The 20,310-nt window shown below is 35.8% G+C and overlaps 1 protein-coding gene across 1 annotated transcript; it reads right to left on the bottom strand.

Moving 5' to 3' along the window:
- Positions 1-1,605: 1,605 nt before the first annotated feature.
- Positions 1,606-19,755, bottom strand: LOC132096390 (CYFIP-related Rac1 interactor B-like). Its single transcript, XM_059501711.1, has 11 exons — positions 19,601-19,755; positions 9,235-9,324; positions 8,196-8,317; positions 7,957-8,062; positions 6,197-6,333; positions 4,236-4,313; positions 3,341-3,457; positions 3,013-3,092; positions 2,774-2,900; positions 2,422-2,492; positions 1,606-2,311 (listed from the first exon to the last, which is right to left on the bottom strand). Exons 2-11 carry the CDS (start codon positions 9,305-9,307, stop codon positions 2,245-2,247), a joined length of 978 nt encoding a protein of 325 aa, XP_059357694.1. The 5' UTR covers positions 9,308-9,324; positions 19,601-19,755; the 3' UTR covers positions 1,606-2,244.
- Between the last annotated feature and the right edge of the window lie 555 nt (positions 19,756-20,310).

The following is a 20,310-nucleotide window of genomic DNA, read 5'->3' as shown; positions in this document are numbered from 1 at the left end:
CAAATGTATAACAAATGTAAAATAACAACACATTTAAGTTTATCTTATTGTACATATACTTGATACATTTTTAATATAACAGTTCATACAAATGTCTAATATTAATAAATATAGTGCCTACAAGCTATTTCAATTATCATTTAAGGTCTGACTTAGCATTTTAATTCAGCTTTTTGGTTAATGAAATAATTCAAACTTATAAGTAAAGTACTATTATTTGTTTTGTAAGCCAAGGGTGGAACTTGCATCTTCAGTAAGTGAGCAGGCTTGGGATTAAGGTAGAGTTCACCAAAAAATTTAATTCTGTCATTAATTACTCACCCTCATGTCATTCCCATCCCGCAATGCAACTGAAACAGTCAAGGCCCCGAAAGGTAGTAAGGAGTAAGTAAAACAGTCCATGTGACATCAGTGGTTCAACCTTAATTTTATGAAGCTATGAGAATACTTTTTGTACGCAAAGTACTGTAGAGTACCACGACGCATGTGTATGGTGCTGCTGACGCAGTAGTCAGTGTTCTGATGTAGAATGTCCATCATTTTTATTGTGCACAAAAAAATATGACTGTAACTTCATGAAATATTTTAACTATGTCCTTACTATCTTTCTGGGCCTTGAACGTGGTAGTTGCATAGCTGTCTGTTGGAGGTTCAAAAAGCTCTCAGATTTCATCAGAGATATCTTAATATGTGTTCCCGAAGATAAATTAAAGTGTTACAGGTTTGGAACAACATGAGGGTGAGTAATTAATAACACAATTTGTATTTTTGGGTGAACTATCCCTTTAAGTACAAGGTCCAGAAGTTGGCTAAATCCTATGGCTATGCATTTATCTTAAAATCATAATATGTAATCTCAAACTAGCATTTACATATTCTTTTGTCTCTTTGTGCTTGTTTTTACTAACTTGTGAAGTCAGAATCCAGGCAGCAGTGGGAATCTAATGAACATATGGTGTTTGGTCTACATTACAGTGGCCATACGGTGAAGTAGTGCTCTGGAATTATGGGTTGCACATGCAGAGTTATTGGCAGGAAGTCATCAGAAGTTGCTCTTCTCACAGAAAAAGAGAGGAATGAGTAAATAGACAAGAATACGGCCCCACACCAGCCCCCTGGGAAAGTGTCCGAGCTCATCAGGAAAGCCATTAAAATAACAGTGTGCTTCCGATGAGGAGAAAGGACAGCAGGGGCAGGAATCACACACTCCGCAGTGGGGAAAGTATGCGCTCGCTGATGACACACGCTGAGCAGCCAGACAAACAGGAGGAAACTGGGTGCGTGCTGTCGAGTGAGAAAAAAACACGGCGGAGGTCACACATACAGAGCAGATAGGATGGTAATACAAACTGGGAGGGGTGTCCCGTGCAGATGGCGCACGTTCCCACTGGGGCCGCGATCAAATACTGTGTCAGAGCTGGAAATGTATTGCTCATACTTCTGTAGAACAAACTCCCACTTCCTGGGCTGGATGATGTGGGAATCTCATTCTCTTGACTAATCCACCAGTCAGCTGACCATCAAATGGACAGCCTGGAATTTCTGAACATTCTGGTTTTGGTTTCTGGGGGAGAGTTGAAGAGATGCTAACTTACAGCAGGGCTCAATTTCAACCACATGTTTGTTTATTTCCAGCAAAAGAACAGGAATACAGCCTTGAATGGACATTATACGATGACGTGCTGGAGTAGACGCTGTCAGGGGATATGAATAATCCTGAACTCTGTTAAATGAAAGGATGTGGGTTTAGAACTAATTATTTTGTACGTAGTAAAGTTGTGAGAGTACATGGTGATTTCAATGGCCTGTTTCAAGGAAGCCCTTCCTGTAAGAGCTGTCATCTATTCATAGTCCTCTTGGTTAAAATAGCTTTATTCAGTTCAAAGGAGTCATGTTAATAAAAATCACAGTAAATTATGTTATTTTAAAAAAAAAAGAAAAAAAAAGCAATACATTATTTGTTGTCCTCTGCCTGGGCACTCAGTAAACTGCAGAAAACATGGGAAGGGAATGAACGAAGCTCACCTTTGTTGGACGCCACACAACAAAGAAGCATCTTTGAAATCTAAAGGCCACACGTGACTAAGTCAAACAGGATAAGATGTAAAAAACAAAACTACAACAGTAAAAACAGACTGACAACAGTAGCTGCCACATGATACATGGCTAGTCTCATTGTATTACTAAAACTGCTGAAGCGTCTCGTCCAATGTATTCGAGAGGAAATACTTTTGGCAGACACAGTCAAGCTTGCAACATGTTTTTGATTTGCTTGGAGGTAGTCTCATCGTTCAAATGTTTTGTTGTGTACCTGTGAGAGTCAAGAGAGAATGTTGAATACATACTGCAAGGTTTTTGGCAGAATCAAAGTCTTATATGGCTTTCTATCAATACTGTAAGAGTCCAGTAAAGCTCACAGACCTGAGGGCATTGAGAAGCCCCTCCACACTGTTGGGCGGCTGATACCGCAGAACCTTAATACATCCTTTCATCTGTATCATACAAAGAAAGACGAGAATATTATATCATTTTATTTTTAATTAGGTTTTGTATTTGCTTTGTAATAAGACACATTAGCAAATTCATTTAGTGTTAAAAACTATTTTGCATTTATTTCAACAATGTGTTAAATTGAACCCTAATTAAACTATAAATATAAAATCAGTTAAAATAATGCATCGGCTAAACAGCATATTAATGTAATTAAATTAAAGGAATACATTTCAATAAAACAACTTTTACTAAAAGGATAAGAAAGCAGAATAAGGCATACATCGATTTTGGAGGATTTTACGAAAGCTCCAGCTGGATGGACATAGTCGTATAAGATGATCACCCCCACCATCACACGCAGACAGAATAACACTGTGTCCTCACTGGCAAAACGAGTGCGGTACTCCCTGATCAATACACACACACACACACACACACACACACGGGGTGAATTACAAAGCTACAGCCTGCTACAGAAGAAACAAAAGGCCAGTGATTAAACACAAACATGTAACTTACGGTGTCTCTAACATGACTTTACACACACTTGCCATCGTACTCAGACAGTCTGTTGTGTTCTCTACGGGCAGTTCTGCATGCTGATCAGAGAGAGAGAGCAAAATGTGTTATTTACCATGGTTTGGAATGAGAAAACAGTGTTTTGGGAGTGAAAGCAATCGAGAAAGATTTTTATATAGATGAGTTGCAGATGTATTTTCTGAGAACTAATTAAGTTGAATTTATTCGTGAGCATCTGGACATCATTTATTTAAAAACCCAATTGAGTGGTTTGAGTTGTGTAAGCACTGCTATAATCAAAATACAGCAGAATTTAACAACCACCTACCTTTGATACAAATTTAGTTGTGGCATCACTTAACGTTTTCAGCATGGGCGTGGCATTGGCGTAGAAGAGAGACATGCGATTGGCCAGTTCGTTGTCAACTTCATTATGCTCTTCTGCCTGTAGAAAGAACACGCATGTTTTTCTTTCTTCAGTATCTAAATGTGAAAAGAATCCATACTTCTGAAGGCTTAAACTAAAGGGGTGAGTTAAGGCATGGGCTTTTTGGAGGTTAGAGATGCACTTTTCCTTGGTCAGCTTTACTTAAGTAGTTAATCATGGAAATGGATGTAGAAATTGGGCATTCTGGTGCACTGAAAATGCATTTTAGCTGACTTGAAACATTTCATTCATTACTCTATGCTAAAAAAACGAATGTAAATCCTGCTTTAATCCACAGACTGCAGACATGTCCAGAATTCCTAATACGTGCTCTTCCACAGCCGAGCTTATGTTTCATGAGATGAAAGCGGCTGTCGTAATTATTCCTCACAGATAGTGCTTTTAATTGGTGAGGGCAAGGTCAACGATCCTCGGTGTCAACCCCTGCTGAGCCGCTCCCTGATGATACAGCACACGCTAATGAGCCTGAAGTCGTTAGCACTCGTTACCGACTCGACGTCAACCGAACGCACTACAGCTCTGTGTCAGCTAAAAGATAAAAGTGGGAGGGAGACATGCAAAATAAATAGCAGGAAAAGATGGAGAGGATGAGATGTGTGCGATCTCTCATGTTTCCCTGACTCAGGATCTTGTGCTGCTCTGCCACCTAATGATCCAGACCATTAGAGAACAGAAGAGCTCACATTAACCCCTTTGACACTGGGGAACGGGGTATTACTAAAGCATAGGCTATCTGATGATGAGCCACATTTCCATACGGAGCAGGTTTACTCACTGTTTGGTTGGTGATACGCATGCGGCTCAGGGTCCTTCTGTAATAGCTGAAGTCATTCTGGATGGCCGGGTTGGTCATCTGGAAGAGAGAGAGGTGAGGAGCAGGTGAGCGTTTAAATGCAGAACTGGCAGCTGAAAATTGCATTTCTGCTGAATATGGGAATGGAAAACATGTAAACACGCATTCATGCATTTTTCATTTTACTGGGAATGTATGAATTTGAGTGAGCAGCTAGAAAATGAAAAGAGCATATGGTCATTTCATCCACCGCTGGGTTTTGTGACAGACTTCATGAGTGCAGTTATCTAGACAATAACAGATTCTCTATGGCACCTTTGAAAGTAAGTGCACTTAGTTTTCCATTAATTTGACTAATTGGTGGCAACTGGACTTTGTGTTCCATTAGTTCAACTAATTAGCCGAATCACTACAAAGCTAATTAAGTTAACTAATTTGATACAAAATTCAGTGGCTTACCAATAAATTCTATCATATCACATGCTCTATAGCAATTGCATTACGTGTGATACAGTGGCTGCTATCAGTTTCAGAACCAAACTGATAAGAAAAAAAAGCAGCTTCACTGTAGGATAAGCTTTAACATTTTTTAAGTCGTCATGAAATGAAAATTCACCCAATCTATTTTCTAATTGCATGTTATAGATGAACATAATGAAAACGGTCATTTATTAGTGAATTTTTGCTGTTTTTATACAAAATTATATCACTTAGCCAAGATGGAATTTTTGGATATGCGTGGCTGGGGGATATCAGTGTAAAATTTTATTAAATGTTCATTTTTAGCTTTTTCTAAGTCCAAAATCAGTGCATAATGTGTGTTGCAATGCAGCATGTTTCTTAAAGGATTCCTAAAATTAGATAAGAGATAAAGTAACATAAGTTTTAGTCTTGTAATGTCCAGTGTTTATATTCTATAAGCTACAGAATATGGAGAATCGACTTATAATAATATTCTGGAATAGAGAGAATAAATGTGTTGATAATGTATGATTCTACTTTAAATCATAATTTAAAAGGATATTATTCGATCTGAAGACTGTTATTATTACAGTAGCTATGTTTCAATCCAAAACTGCGAATTTCATTTGTGTGCAAAATTGGAATATTGGATAAAACATTTGCGAATAAAGCATGAATTGCGAATTCCATCCAGCAAGACGAAGAGAACAAAATCATCACTTCATGATGAACTGGCAACAAAGAGGACTAAGAACAAGGGAATTTGCTGCAATAGGAGAAGCCACTGTGGATCTTTTTCCATATTTAATAAATTATATAGCCTCAGAGTGCACAGACATAACGTAATAAACACGGTCATGTTTTATCTCACTTTTAGAGGCGGATGCCTGCTGTTTGGGAGTGCAGTCATGTTTAGACAGTTCTGGAAGCTTGTTATACCAAACCACTTTGACAACAGACTTTGGCTCTGGCATTTGAGAATGACCAAAACAACATTTCAGATGCTGTGTAATGAGAACAGTCTGCTGGTTAGTACAGTTACGCCGTCCCATTGTCCAAAGTTACCTGACTTTTTTATGCGCATTTAGGAAAATGTGATCCGATGATAGAGTCTACACACATATTTTTTTTATCCTTTTTGGGTTTTTTTTCAGAATTTCTTTGTTCCGCAATTTTTTGTGTGATATCCCAAAAATGTGCATAAAAATAGGTAGACGGAAAGTATTTATACCTTCCCCTGCGGTTTAAAAAGAAATTGCATAATCACTGCCAGTATGAATATAATTTTCAGATTTTTAATGGCCAGATGAGTTAATTACAGATTTGTGGAGGTCTGAGATTACAGACAGGATGCTGGAGTCCCACTAACAACACTTCTGCTCCACATCCTCTCATTCTGTCTAATTGTTGATTTTGCCCATCTCGAAGCAAGAAAGATAAGACATGTGCAGAATGGGTGTGACCTGAGGTTGCCTGGTTACCTTCAGCTCATCGAAGCGCAGCGTGAAATGCAAAATCTCAGCGAACTGCCGTGCCAGCGCCTGCTCCTGCTCCAGATGCTGAGTTGGGCTGCAGCGCGAGCTGGTGAGAAACTCCAACAGGCCCTGCAGAGCGTCTTCTACACAAGACACAGAAGAAACAGAACTGCTAATGCTTTTGGTGGATAATACTGGGTTAGGGTCGCTCTTTTATGACAAATTAGGCAGAGTAGGTGCTTGAGGAATACAGCTGTGTGTTTGACAGAGATGTTTCACCAGAGCCTCTCCTCCAGAAAGCGCTGCCATTGGCTGGTGTTGATGTGTGATTAAGGGCCATGTCATGTTTAATAAGGTCATGACCTATTTCTCAACATCAAGCCCTCCATCTGAATGACTCAAACCCACAGACTTACAAGCACAGACAAGGAGCATAAAAACAACCGCATTTTTCACAGAGTAAATCTCATACTGTACTTACAGTATGTGACAGTACACTGACATACAAGATTATAAGACAAAATATTTCTGCAAAGACAGCAGAGGGCAGAACAAATGCATTAATATGGAATTTTAAATTTGCTGCACCGAGTACAGTATCAATCTTTGGAATTTACTGGATAATATAATAGTAGAATTTTCCATATGCTTTCTACAGTAGCATCCACGCCACATGTAGTCAGTTGTCAGATTTTTATGTTTTATCAATATTCATGTCAAACTCAGAAATCAAACTCAGAAGCTTGCCTTTGTCAGAATCATGCTACATCAGTTGAGCTACATATGTACAGTACAGCTAACATATGCTACCATTAGTTTGGGGTCAGTAAGATTTTTTTTTTTTTTGATAGACATTAACATTTTATTCAGCTAAAATGCATTAAATTCATCAAAAGTGACAGTAAACTTTTGACTTTGACAGTGACATTTTTAATGTTGCAAAAATGTTAATTTCAAATAAATATTGTTTTTTTCTATTCATCAAAGGATGTACAGCATCAAGTATCTTCAACACTGCTAATAATTGATAATATAAAAATCAGCATATTAGAATGATTTCAGAAGGATCATGTGACACGGAATACTGAAGTAATAACTGCTGAAAGACAGAAAACAGTCATTTTTAAATTGTAATAGTATTTCACAATATTACGGTTTTTATTGTATTTTTGATGAAGACGTGCCTTGGTGAGCATAAGAGACTTCTTTCAAAAAAGACAAAATGATAAGAGAATCTTACAGACTCCAAACTTCTGAATGGTTCTGTCTGTTCCACAAAATGTTTTTATTTTAAGGATAATGAATTTATCTGTAAGGTACAGTAAATCTGGGGTGTGCTGTCTTTGCTGGATGTGGTGAAAGAAACTGGCCTTGCCCAAAGAGCATGCTAATCCAATTATGACGCACTGCTGCTCTGTTTATGGCTTGTTCCCTAGGAGCACACACTGAATCAGAACCGAAATACAACTTCCTAAAAACATTTTCAAAATATGTTATGCAAAGTCATTTAGCTGTGATTTAATTAGGCTCGAGTTCTTATATTTTTTTTACATCTCTGAAAATCAAAACACAGTCCAGAGCAGATGCTAATACTACAGTATAAAGTAAATGGGTCAGTGTATATCATATAGCCATATATCCCTGTGAGGAAATGTGGGAGAGTAGATCATTAAAAATGTCCTCTCATTTATCACCTATGCCATGCATGTTATTATTTATAGTGTTGTGTGCTATGCACATTAAAGCGAAAGAGAAAAACAACATACCCAGTTTTAGTGAGAACTCATAAAACTTCTTTAGTTTGCCAACCAGTGGGACCACAGCGGCCCACGCGCTCTCTTGCACACGCTCATCATTGGGATGCTGTATGGCCTGAGGAGACAACATGCACATGCTTAAACACAACATTATTTACAAACAGAAATAATGAGAGCTTGTCATGCAAAGTAACATAAAGCCCAGGCTGATGTGTGAAGACCCTGAAGTGCATCATGGATGTACTCACCTGCCTGATGGCTTCACCTGCTCCGCTATATGCCTGCAGATCCTGTAACACACTCATAGCCTCTGTCAGCACCTCATTGACCTCCTCCCATACTCTCTTCTCAGCTTCTGTGGGCTTGGCATCTGCAGAGGAGAAATCAGCTCAGTCTTAGATGTGCTGCTGCATTTCAGGTCTTTGCTTGGATTTGAGGTGGAGTGTTATTGCTTAAATATTTGTATCCATATAGTTACATTTTTGGTTATACATTATTTTTGAAATTATGTTTTTTTCCTATTAGAGGAACTGCCATTTCAACCATCGCCGCTTATTAGATGCAAGAATTTAAATACAATAAAAACATCTAGTTATAAACATTAAATATGGTTACTAATTAATAATAATAATAATAATTATTATTATTATTGATATTATCATTATTAAAATAAATACTATTGATTAATTATATATGGTTATAGTCATTAAAAGTTAAGTTATTAGTTATATTAGTCATACTCAAAATTATCAATGTGATTTATAAAACATTAAAATATAATAATAGTAAAAACATTTATTTGACATTCTAATATATATTATGATAATTATTATTTATAATATAAATAACTTTATTTATTAATATTAATATTACTACATTATATTAGTATCATATTATAATCATAATACTAATATTTACTGCATAACTAATATTATTGTTATTTAAATTGTTTTATTTATATTAACATTAATTTTATTTATAATAAATATGATTATTATGATCAGTATAACAGCAACAGGTAACAGTAATTATAATGATGATAATATTATTAATTATATATGCAGTAAGAAGTAATATTTGACAGTAATTAATCATATTATTATAATTATAATATTATATTATATACTATATAATTTAATAATCATCAATGTTGTTTACAATAAAAATCGTATAATATTCCTAGTGTTGTTTCATTTTATATTGTCAGCAAAATTACTGTATATATATTTCTGTTTCTCTCAGCCCACAACATCAGATAATACAGGTAGTGATTGTTTATTAACTTACTTTCAAAGTCCAGGAAAAAGTTCCCTCCGTTGTTGTCAATGTCTCGTGTGAGAACCTTGATCAGATTCCCCATCCCGATCTGTCAGAGACCTAAAAGACAAGATAAAAAGAAAAAGTGATGCAAACTCCTTTATGAATGATGATCTTTTGCATGCGATTTGCCGCACTCTGAAAGTCAATGAAGGTGTACACACCATTTGATTTGCCCATACAAGAACACATTCAGGTTGACTCAGTTCGCATCAAGAACTGTGACACCTGTGCTCACGACAGCAACATCTGGCCACACGTATGAGCGTGGCAGACAACATCTGCTCGGGGCAGTGCCGAAAATCAGGGGAGACCCGCATGCTGCAGCATTAGCCTCCTGAACACGCACCCAGTTTGCCTGCAGGTGAAAGCACACATGCTGCTGAGAATGCTGTAGGACTGCAGCACTCAGGATCATGTCGCCCTCTAGCAGTCAAAGACTTATAGTTCAAACCTGACACTCCCTTTGGGCTGAGGGCTAAATCGTTGTAAGAATCATATGTTCCTTGAAAAAAGCACTCGCTCATTCTTATTCATCAGCTCAAGAGAGTCACTACCTACAACAGATTAAATAACATCACAAAAATCCTCAAGTGAACAGACGGACCTCAGAGTTAAACAGCATGACAACACATTCAAAGCCCAAGGTCAGACTTTTGTGTTCAAGCTGAAGAGAAACTTTTTTTTCTTTGAAGGACTTTGTTTCTCCTCTAAACGAACAGCCTTGAAAGTAGGTAAATGTGTCTCTACAGTGTCTCACTGACCTACAGTGCATCCTGCAGTGAGCGGGGGTCTTTATTTTTTTTTTTTATCAGGGCATACTCATGTTCTCATGGCATTCAGGATTTAAGAACCGAGGGGACTAAATAAGCACTGCTGTCTTGATCTGTCTTAAGCCCCCCTGTCAGCTTTACACCCCTCGGATTGGGGAGTGGGGGTACCCTAAAATGAGGCTGCTCATTTGACTACAGCATACACACCCTGCAATCTTATTGGCTAAGGAGCGAGACCGATCATTCTGCTGTTTCCATGGATATTTTTCAACCCAAAATGTCCCGGCAGCCAATAGGAGCGGAGCACAGGAGTACTAGACAGGACTTAAAAGAACTTGAATAAATTAATCATGAGTGCAGCACAAGGAAAAGAGACGTGGGACTCAAAAACTCATTTAAACTCAAAAGTGGAACAGTTTGACAGGGTAAACCTAACAAGCTTTCTTGAATGTTTACAAATGTAATTTATCTCCAGCTCTACAAAATATACATTCAAATTATAGAAAGACAAATTATTAAAGCAAAAAGTAACTCAAGGTCAAGTATCAAGTGATTTAAAGGATGTTTGTTTAAGGCAGATGCAAAGCTTTTAAATATTATCAAATAAAGTTAATAAATTAAATTGGTAAGGCTAACACCGTGATGATAATGACATTATAAATGATAAACGGTTATGAATATTATATGACGCAAATAAGTTGTAGTTAATAGTAAGCCAACACAAAGAACTGGACCTTAAAATAAAGTGTGACCAATCAATTTGATATTTTTTTTAAAGACATAAATACATGTATTCATCATTCTAAAACTAATATTTAATAAATTAATAAATATAATACTATTGATTTATTATGTATTACAAAACCTGTTCTTATATTTGCTTGATAAATTATAATTATATAATAATAAACAATTTATAAATGAAATCTCACTGTATTTTCATAACCATCATTTATTTTGATGATAAAAAAAAATATTTATATATTGAATTGTTCATAAAGACTAAAGGACTATAACTGTTCATGAGGCAAATAGTACATAAAATAAAAAAATCATACTTCTAAATTTAAGATAGGAAATGATCTCAGTGAGCATGACTGAAGCCCAGTTACTATTAGCAGAATGTGTCCTCATCTGATCTGTTAATAACAGTGGTGCTAGTTTAGATGCTGGGTGTGAATGCAGTGGGCCGTTTCCTCCCCACTGCAGTGCTTGTGCACCAGCGTTTGACAGCATGTGCCTGCACGTGCATTCGCCTCCACTACTACTACTACCACCCAACCAGAGAAGAACACAACCCCACCCTTTTCCTCCCCGCTGCCGCGTCAGACGACAGAGTCACGTGGCTGTAGGGGAGGCTCTGGTCTGCGCTGCAGTGAGGCGGTCTGCGGCAGCGCTCCTCCTGACCCAGATTCCAACGATGCCACGTCACCACGGGTTAACATTAACCCCAGAACCCAAGACATGGACAGATTTGTGCAGGTTCCCCCAGGCTAATAATCACACACACACACACACACATGCACACACACACACACACACACACACACAGAGCCTGTATCTTTCATTAAAAATGAAATTAATCAAGCAAACACATAGTGATGATAATAAATGTAATACATATTTATATATGATTACATATATATTAATTATAATATTGATTATATAAATATAGTAAAAATACTACTCATTTGTTGTTAATTTTAACAAGATTAAGAAATAAAATAGGCTATTATTTTTACTATACATATACATTTCAATAACACAAATACTGAAATGGCAATAAATTATGAATAATGTTTTCTTAAGATTTCTAATATCAACTAATATATATATATATATATATATATATATATATATATATATATATATATATAAGAAATTATTATTCATAATTTAATGTCATCTTCATTTCATCTCATAAATCTAATTTATAAATCTAACACTGTCTTTATTACCATGTATTATGATGATAATAAATGTAAATAAATATCTAAATGTTAATGTTACAATAAGTATACATTTAGGATAAACAATTAGAATATTTCATTTGTATAATTGCATATAATTACAGATATTTTATTATTGTTGATTGTATATAATACTAAATGTTATATAATTCTTTTGTAATTGTTATATTTTATTGTATTTAATTTCATTTTATTATAGGACACGTTAAAATAAAGTGGTACCTATTATTCTTTATTAATTAGTTATGCTGTATTATTATTGTATTCTTATATACATATTACACACACATAAATAAATAAATATATATATATATATATATATATATATATATATATAATTATTATTCAACGTTAATTTAACACAAATATCTTGAATGTAGTTAATAATGTTAAGAAAAGCATTCTCGCTCTGATTTTACTAAATTAAATGTCAACCCAAAACCAGAGCTTGATTTTCTACCATCAGGATTGGAGAGGGAAAGAGCGAGACAGACAGTCTACACATGGACACAAGTATGTGGGCCGGCCAGCTGTGACAGGGCAGAGGAGCTTCAGGCATGAGTCGGACAAACAGAGCGCGCACTCCTTCCTGCGCCGCATGACGGAGATTCTGACATCTGCACCCTTCATTTAGACCCTAGAAATACCCCAGGACAATTGGATTTAATCAAAAATACTGTTAAGAATGTGTCTGATATGGAAGATAGCAGTTAATCAGTCTCTGATTAACCAACACAGCTGAACTTTACATAAACCTAAAAATGAACCCCACATCCCCACAAACTGTCATCCACCCCTGCGTGACAATGGATGTGAGAGACACTGAATCCATCTGCCCACAAGCTAGAAGAGATGTACACGCAACATCCTTGCCATCATTCTCCCTGAAGCACACAGAGGTGTCAATGACCCAACACCCAAATTTACACTTCTAACCAGACTCGTGATGACCTTTAAATGTAAAGCTTAGAATGATCTTACACACGATACTTTAAAGATGATATGATACTTTTTTAGATCAAGATACAATGTGTCAAGCTGACACGACCTTGAAAAAGCTACAGAAAAACGGTTTCATATCTACTTCATAACAGGAAGGTTACAGTATCTGTGTGCAGACAATGGGAACTGAAGGGTTTTATTGCCACCTGGTGGACATCAGATGCAAGGTTTTAAACCTTGCCTTGCTGACTTCAGATCAGAGTTGTGCACCATTCAGAATTCAGTTGAGAATGCACTGCAAATTCTACATTAATTGCTGAACTTAAATTGAATTTGCAATCAATCAAGATGCAAACTGCAACTGATTGTAAGAAAGTAGAATTAACATAAAAATCGAAGTGCATTTCTTATAATTTGACATTTCAAAAGCAACATTTGTCAAAACTTTTAATGCTGGCCTAAAGCCTTGTCTTGAAAGAAGTTTAAAAAACCTTGAATTTTAAATGTTTATAGAGTATAACGCTTTCAATTATTTTGCCACAGCTTCAAATTATTGTTGTTGTAATTAGCTATCACATCTTAACATTTAGTATTTTCCAGATTTAAATTTGTGAGATAACTTAATTGTAATATAAATTGTCACTTAATACAACTTAACATTTTAAGTTTTCTAACATAAAAACTAATTTTTTTTTCCACCTTTTTGGCCTTATATGGACATGTGGACCATGTCGATGTTATTTGTCAAATACATTTCATACAAATAAAAAAGCCATGGCTATAACCAAGCCCATCACAAAAGAACAATAAATAAATGATTTCAACATCTTTTAGTGCTTTACTGCCTTTTTAGGTTAGAGAATCAGAAGCAGAAATACTAATGGTTGACACCTCTGGTTTACACCAAAAGCATCGCCAAGTGCCATCTGGCTAACAGTTTAGAATTAATGTGAATTTCATGTGTTAATTTTTGCACTTACACTTTGAGCCCTCAGTTTCATGCCATAGTTCATATAGATTTATAGATTACATTTATCATTAAACCCAATGGGGACAGGCAATCCCTTGTCAACTCCAGGTCAGAAGGTTCGTGTTCATAATGTTTGATATTCATCCACTGTCCTCAGACCAGTCAGAAGATTTGTTTGCTATTCAGTTATGCTGTTTATGGGCCCAGTACTTCCCTCCTGTACTAAGCGGAAGGTAAGTTTGCTGCATGAAGGTGATTGCATGACGTCAATCTCAAGTGCAAGACTGGCTACCTTTATACCGTTTTTTTTTTTTTAAACAAAATGCCTGTTTAACCCTTATTGAATTTTTTTCTCCTTTTCAGTTTTTTTTTATTTTATTTTATTTTTTTGCCGGGGTGTTAATATTTTAACCTCATTTCCTTTAATACATTTATTTTACACTAGGTACACAAAATATTTCCTCTAAGGACGTTAAGGACCAAAATGTCCTTATAAAGAACCCTTTAACCTTTTTTAACATTTATCTAGAAGATTTTCTTTGTTAAGAGGCTTTCATTCTGTTGGAAGGGCTTCAAAATAAAAAAAATTAATTAACAAAAAGGAAAAAATACCAGACAGTGCCATTTTCTTCAAAGTGTGTGTGTTTGTGTTTATACCTGTAATGACTGATAGAGAGAAATGATACTGTCCTGCCAATCACAAATCCCACCGTGTATGCAAGCGGAGCTTTGCTGGAATCTTACGGAAAAGTTTGGTACTGCACTCAAATCAAAATCTTACTAAAAGCTCATTTTGTAAAATATCGACCTCAAATTTGGAACAAAACTTGTTTAGATTTATGGCTTTGACTTTCTAGCCATTTTTGTGTTCAACATGTTTTATCAAATCAGGGTTTCCCATACATTCATTAATTTGTGGCGGCCCGCCACAATATCAACGCTGACCGCCACGGATTGATTCTGATTTTTAAACTATTTAATATGGGTACAATTGTATTTTATTGTAGAGCTGCGCGCTGCTTGCTCCCTCCCTCTCACAAACTGACAACGGAGGCACGCACGACTAGCCCCTCCTCTTCGAACACGATCTGAATCAAAACATGATGAGCATGCGTTAGTTACGGATTGTTGCCGGTGCTTAATGCTTATTCCCCCAGCGAAGATTCCAGAATCAATCCGGAGTTGAATGGTTAGTAATGAACACTGTTGCTCAACATAACTCTGAGAAGTTAGTCTATGTTAAGCGCTGTCGCGTTTCCATTACAGATTCGCGCAAAACTGTTGTGTTTTTTTTTCTTCTAAATATCGATAAACAACTATTGCGAAATGACGGCGTTTCCATTAACCGATGTTATGCGACTAAAACGTCATTTTTTCCCTCTCGCGATCAGTTATTCCAAAAATCATGGCAACGGACGTTGGTAGGTTTATATATATCACAGCCACCAGACTAGACATTATATTATTATTATCTCCAGGTTCAGGTTGGTGTGTGTTGGTTTTTGTCCACCTCAATCTCCAGGTTTTTGTGTGTGTGTCAGAGTCTGTGTGTGTCCAACTCCAGGTCCAGTTTGGTGTGTGTGTGAGCCTGTGTGTTTGAGTGTGTGTGTGTCTTTTTGAATGTTTGAGTGTGTGAGCCTGTGTTTGAGTGTGTCAGTAAGTTTGTGAGTTTGAGTGTGTTTGTTTGTTTGTTTGTTTGTTTGTGTGTGTGTGTTTGTGTGTGTGTGTGTGTGTGTGTGTGTGTGTGTGTGTGTGTGTGTGTGTGTCCATCTCCAGGTCCAGGTTTGTGTGTCTGTGTGTGAGCAAAATTTGCAACAAGAAGTCTGTGGAGCAGTCATAGCATAGAAAGTGTAGCAATGGCATAGCAATGTCTTTAAAGGGATAGTTCACCCAAAAATGAAAATTCTATCATCGTTTACTCACCCTCAAGTTGTTCCAAACCTGTATTAGTTTCTTTGTTCTGCTGAACACAAAAGGAAGATATTTGGAAGAATGTTTGTAACCAAACAGATCTCGGTCCCCATTGACTACCATAGTATATATTTTTCCTACTATGGAAGTCAATGGGGACCAAGATCTGTTTGATTCTGTCATTCTTCCAAATATCTTCCTTTGTGTTAAGCAGAACAAAGAAACTAATACAGGTTTGGAACAACTTGAGGTTGAGTAAACGATGATAGAATTTTCATTTTTGGGTGAACTATCCCTTTAAGGTATCTGACACTAAGTGTTGGCAATGGAAATGTGTACTTGTCACTAAAAAAATATGATATATATTTATGATATATACATATATATATATATATACATATATATATATATATGATATATATATATACATATATATATATGATATATATATGATATATTTAACTTAACCCCCCCCCGGTCCCCAAACACCGCACCACCACAAATATAATCTAATTCTGTGGGAAACACTGCAAATTATATTTTATATAAATTATTGCTCATAAATCCTAAACTTCATAAACATATACTACATTTTTTGACTAAGAAAAATCTGTCAAGGTTTTTTTTTTAATTGAAGAACAAGGGTTAAAAGCTATTTAAATGAATTATAAACACACATTTACAACTTATAAATTTTAAAGTGAAATGCGAAACAAAAGCAATATTTTGAAACCAGCAAAAAACACTGTGCAAAAACAAAACTGAGCAAACCAACTTTTTAAAAATATAAACCTTCTATAAAACACACCATCACGAGCTTGTTTCCTCTCTCACAAATGCATTCCTGCACTCACAAACATAACTTCTGCAATGCATGCTACTGAAATGCCGGAATCACTTCTCTATACCTCTTCTAAAGAAAAAAAACAAGCAGTATGGAAGAATGTCACAGGCAGGAACACTAGAGAAACCTAATGTGAGCTGCAGCGTTCGGGCCTGTACAAACATGCTTCCTCTGGCATGACAGCACAGGTGTTTCTGTTCTCTCCTCTGCTTTTTTGCACAAGTACTGTCGAAAAAAAAACATGCTGTGTGTTCTTAGACAGTGTCTGAATACCTTTTTTGCACCACTTGACTTACTTTGTATCTTAAAGCAGAAATGCAAGTAAACTGCCCATATGAATGTATCTTTGGCAGTCCTCGAGCTGGCAGTAAAGAATAGTGCTCGAGAGTTTTTAAAGAGCATCTAACCACAATAAGGTGTCAACTTTCTGTCGATTTGTTTGACTGTGAAGACTGATAAAAGCGAGCCTGTCCTACCACAAAGCATAACCAGGAAGTTGAACCCACACTAAAAAGGGTTACCTCCTTCAAAACAACACTTCCCAAACTGAAAACAATATACAGTAGTATAAGCTCACTTTTTAAAAAAAATTTATTCAGTCACCAATGTCAAAATGCACACACTCAATAATACCATAATAAAGTCTTCTTAAATGCTTTTTTGTTTAACATCTTTTATACAGCTTCTACATGCATTCAAAAATTAAATATTTAAGAGAATATAGACCTCTGCATAAAAATGTTGTTAAAAACCTTGGTAGACGTGTGAAGGGCGTACTGCTCCAGTTAGTCACACATGCCTTAAGGGCATGTAAAGAGCCACTAGACGAACCCTGCAGTACAGGAATGCTCCGCTTAACCCAGAAACACAATCACAACCTGACATCTCACAGCACACAGCAGAGCAGATGCCATGGATCTGCATCTTACAGTGATTAGAGCTGTGCAGGTGTTTTTACAGAAATATTGCTCTTTACAATCTTCTGTCAGGAAAAACAACTAAAACTGCTTTATATGTATTTGAGTCCATCAATACGAATTTTTGCGTAATAATGACCATAATTACAATAAACACAAAAAAATTTTGTGATACATTCTCATTTTACATAACACATAATATAAGTTTAAATACATACATAAATACAATTAATACATATAAAATATCATCCTGATAAATGTAGTGTAGTTTATAATTGGGGCAGTCGTGGCCTAATGGACAGAGAGTCGGACTTGGAAACCGAAGGTCATGCTGCTCTCCATTTAATAGGGCTAAATTCCATCATTTAACCCATCCAAGTTCACGAACTTCACGGTGTGTGTACGTTTGATCACTACTCACTGCTGTAGGTGGGTATGTGTGTGCACTTGGATGGGATAAATGCAGAGCACAAATTTCCTTTGTGCTTTCCTTCCTTAATAAAGTCTTATAAATTACGCAAAAATAGTAATATCCACCATAAACTAGTCTGCAGAGTCAACATGTGCACGTCTTGGTGTTTTACTGCTGACCACTGGTCTGGAGGTCATAATGAAGGATGCTGTGACAATATTTATAGTTCATGCTTTAATTAAAACCTGTGGCCTTGCACACAACAGACAGTCCAGCAGTCCTTCAGAGGACAATGACATGATATAAAAGAGCTAATGAACAACAAACAAAAAAGTATTTTGCTTACATGTAGATTGTAGTTTCATATAGGCTGTGGATTTCTATGGTTACCATGACCATGCAAACAAGTAAATATAAGGGAATTTAAAATTAGACACGGAAAATGAGAATTACTTAAGTCTTGCAAACATCATGGAATTCTTAAGTCATAAAACTATTTATAAAATATATATATATTATAGTTATGATCTGTTCTAAAATAAAGAGACTGCCCACTATTTTTCCCCATTAAACTTTAATACTACGTGTTCCTCACTTGAGAGAGAACACACTTTAGTATTTTATGCAAACGCCACATTAAATACACAAGTAACCAAGTTTTCATAAAAAAGAAGAGGGTTTCAAATTATTATTGGCCTATCTACTCAATTATTTCATAGAGATTGTGAGGAGTAAACGTCAAAGAATCGATTAAAACGGTTCACAAAGTGGTCAGCAAGTTTCATTAGTGAATCAGCCTGAATCAAAATCCATAAAATAAATTAATTAATTAATTAAAAATCGAAATCTTAAATAACTAGAAAAGGCATGTAAAGTTATGAAAATAAAATGGCCTAAGAGGGGTAACCCTGCGGTTACTTCAAATTAACCGCTCAATTGTGTCATGAACATTTTAAATGTTAAAATGATTAATGTTTATTTAAATAAAAAGCCATTAGACATGTCAAAATAAATGGTTATTTACATCGAATAATCTAGATTTGAACCTGTAGCTGTATGATGATGTGAAAATGTAGGAACTTGCTGTGCTATGAAATGCGTGTTTTGAATAAACAAAATCAGGAAGTGGCATGATCTATTTGAACACAGGGGAAGTCTGAAAACTCGCACCATTGCTTTTGTTCATGAGAATAGTCTCGGTTTTTAGAATCAAATTCACGTTTTTTTCTGCTCAGCAGCAAAAAACTGGCTTCCCATAAGACAAGTTTAAACATAAACAAACATATAACGCCAAAACTATATATCTGTAATCACCGTCCATTACAATAACAAACATCCAAGTCAAGTGAAATGTGATCAAACGCCTTGTTTTCATACAAACGTTGTGAAGTAAAGATTAATTATTATCTATTTAAAATCCTTAAACTTGAATATAAATGATCACTGAGCTTTCTTTTAGTTTAGTTTCAGTCGTTTTACGCTCAGGTCGTCTTTATAGTCTCTCCTCACCTGCGTGCTGAAGGAAACAAACATTCTCTCGCGCCAGGTGTCAGGTTGCTTATTTGAATGGTATTGCATCTTAATCCATGATTCTTACCTTAATTTCCAGTTAATTGAGTGAAAAGTAAATATAGGGAAACGCTGAAGTACACCCTGCTCAGCGGATCATTGTGAAGTGTGTCTACATTTTCCGGATTGGCCAATCAGAAGTGTTGCGTTTGATGCGCAGGTTGAGCTCGACTCGACTGGGGGAGTGTTAAACAAGCTCTGCCTACATCTATAAAAGGAACTGATTTCGAGAAAGGAAGCCGACTAGTTTTACTATGCATGTTAGCGTTCTCTATCTGTTTTGGATGACTTCGCTTTCACTTATGTTTTTAGCTCAGGTATGCTGAAAAGCGCAAACAACTCTAACTTTATCACCGAAGCAACGTTAGTGAAATAAAATATGCATAGGCTATAGTTCTTTTGCACGGTAGTGGAGCTGATACAACAGGTGAAGTTGTGCTTTATGGGTCATTCTCAATTTCTAAGCTTGGTGACTAACGTTACTTTCTGACATGGTGACTTAAAAAAGAAGATTTTAAATATTTGAAGAAATCCAATATAAAAGAGATATGATTTTATATTCACATTTAAACAACAATAATACATATTAATGATTACATTAAAATAATACACAAAATACTGAAAAACTTAATAGAGGCTGATTTACAGCATGAAAATAAATAATTGTAATATAAAAAAATGATTAAAAAAAATATGAACATATCATTGGTGTTATCAATGTGAAAAATGTACATGAAA

Source organism: Carassius carassius, chromosome 20 (assembly GCF_963082965.1).
Source record: "Carassius carassius chromosome 20, fCarCar2.1, whole genome shotgun sequence".
NCBI lineage: Eukaryota > Metazoa > Chordata > Actinopteri > Cypriniformes > Cyprinidae > Carassius > Carassius carassius.
Note: the sequence above shows the minus strand (reverse complement) of the source record. Positions and strands in the feature narration are given on the sequence as shown.

Excerpts from the sequence above, each read along its gene's own strand:
- LOC132096390 (XM_059501711.1), bottom strand. The coding sequence starts at position 9,307 with ATGGGGAATCTGATCAAGGTTCTCACACGAGACATTGACAACAACGGA. Across the intron at positions 8,318-9,234 it reads CTTTTTCCTGGACTTTGAAA|ATGCCAAGCCCACAGAAGCT; the intron begins GTAAGTTAATAA and ends TCTCCTCTGCAG. Across the intron at positions 6,334-7,956 it reads TGAGTTCTCACTAAAACTGG|AAGACGCTCTGCAGGGCCTG; the intron begins GTATGTTGTTTT and ends TGTCTTGTGTAG.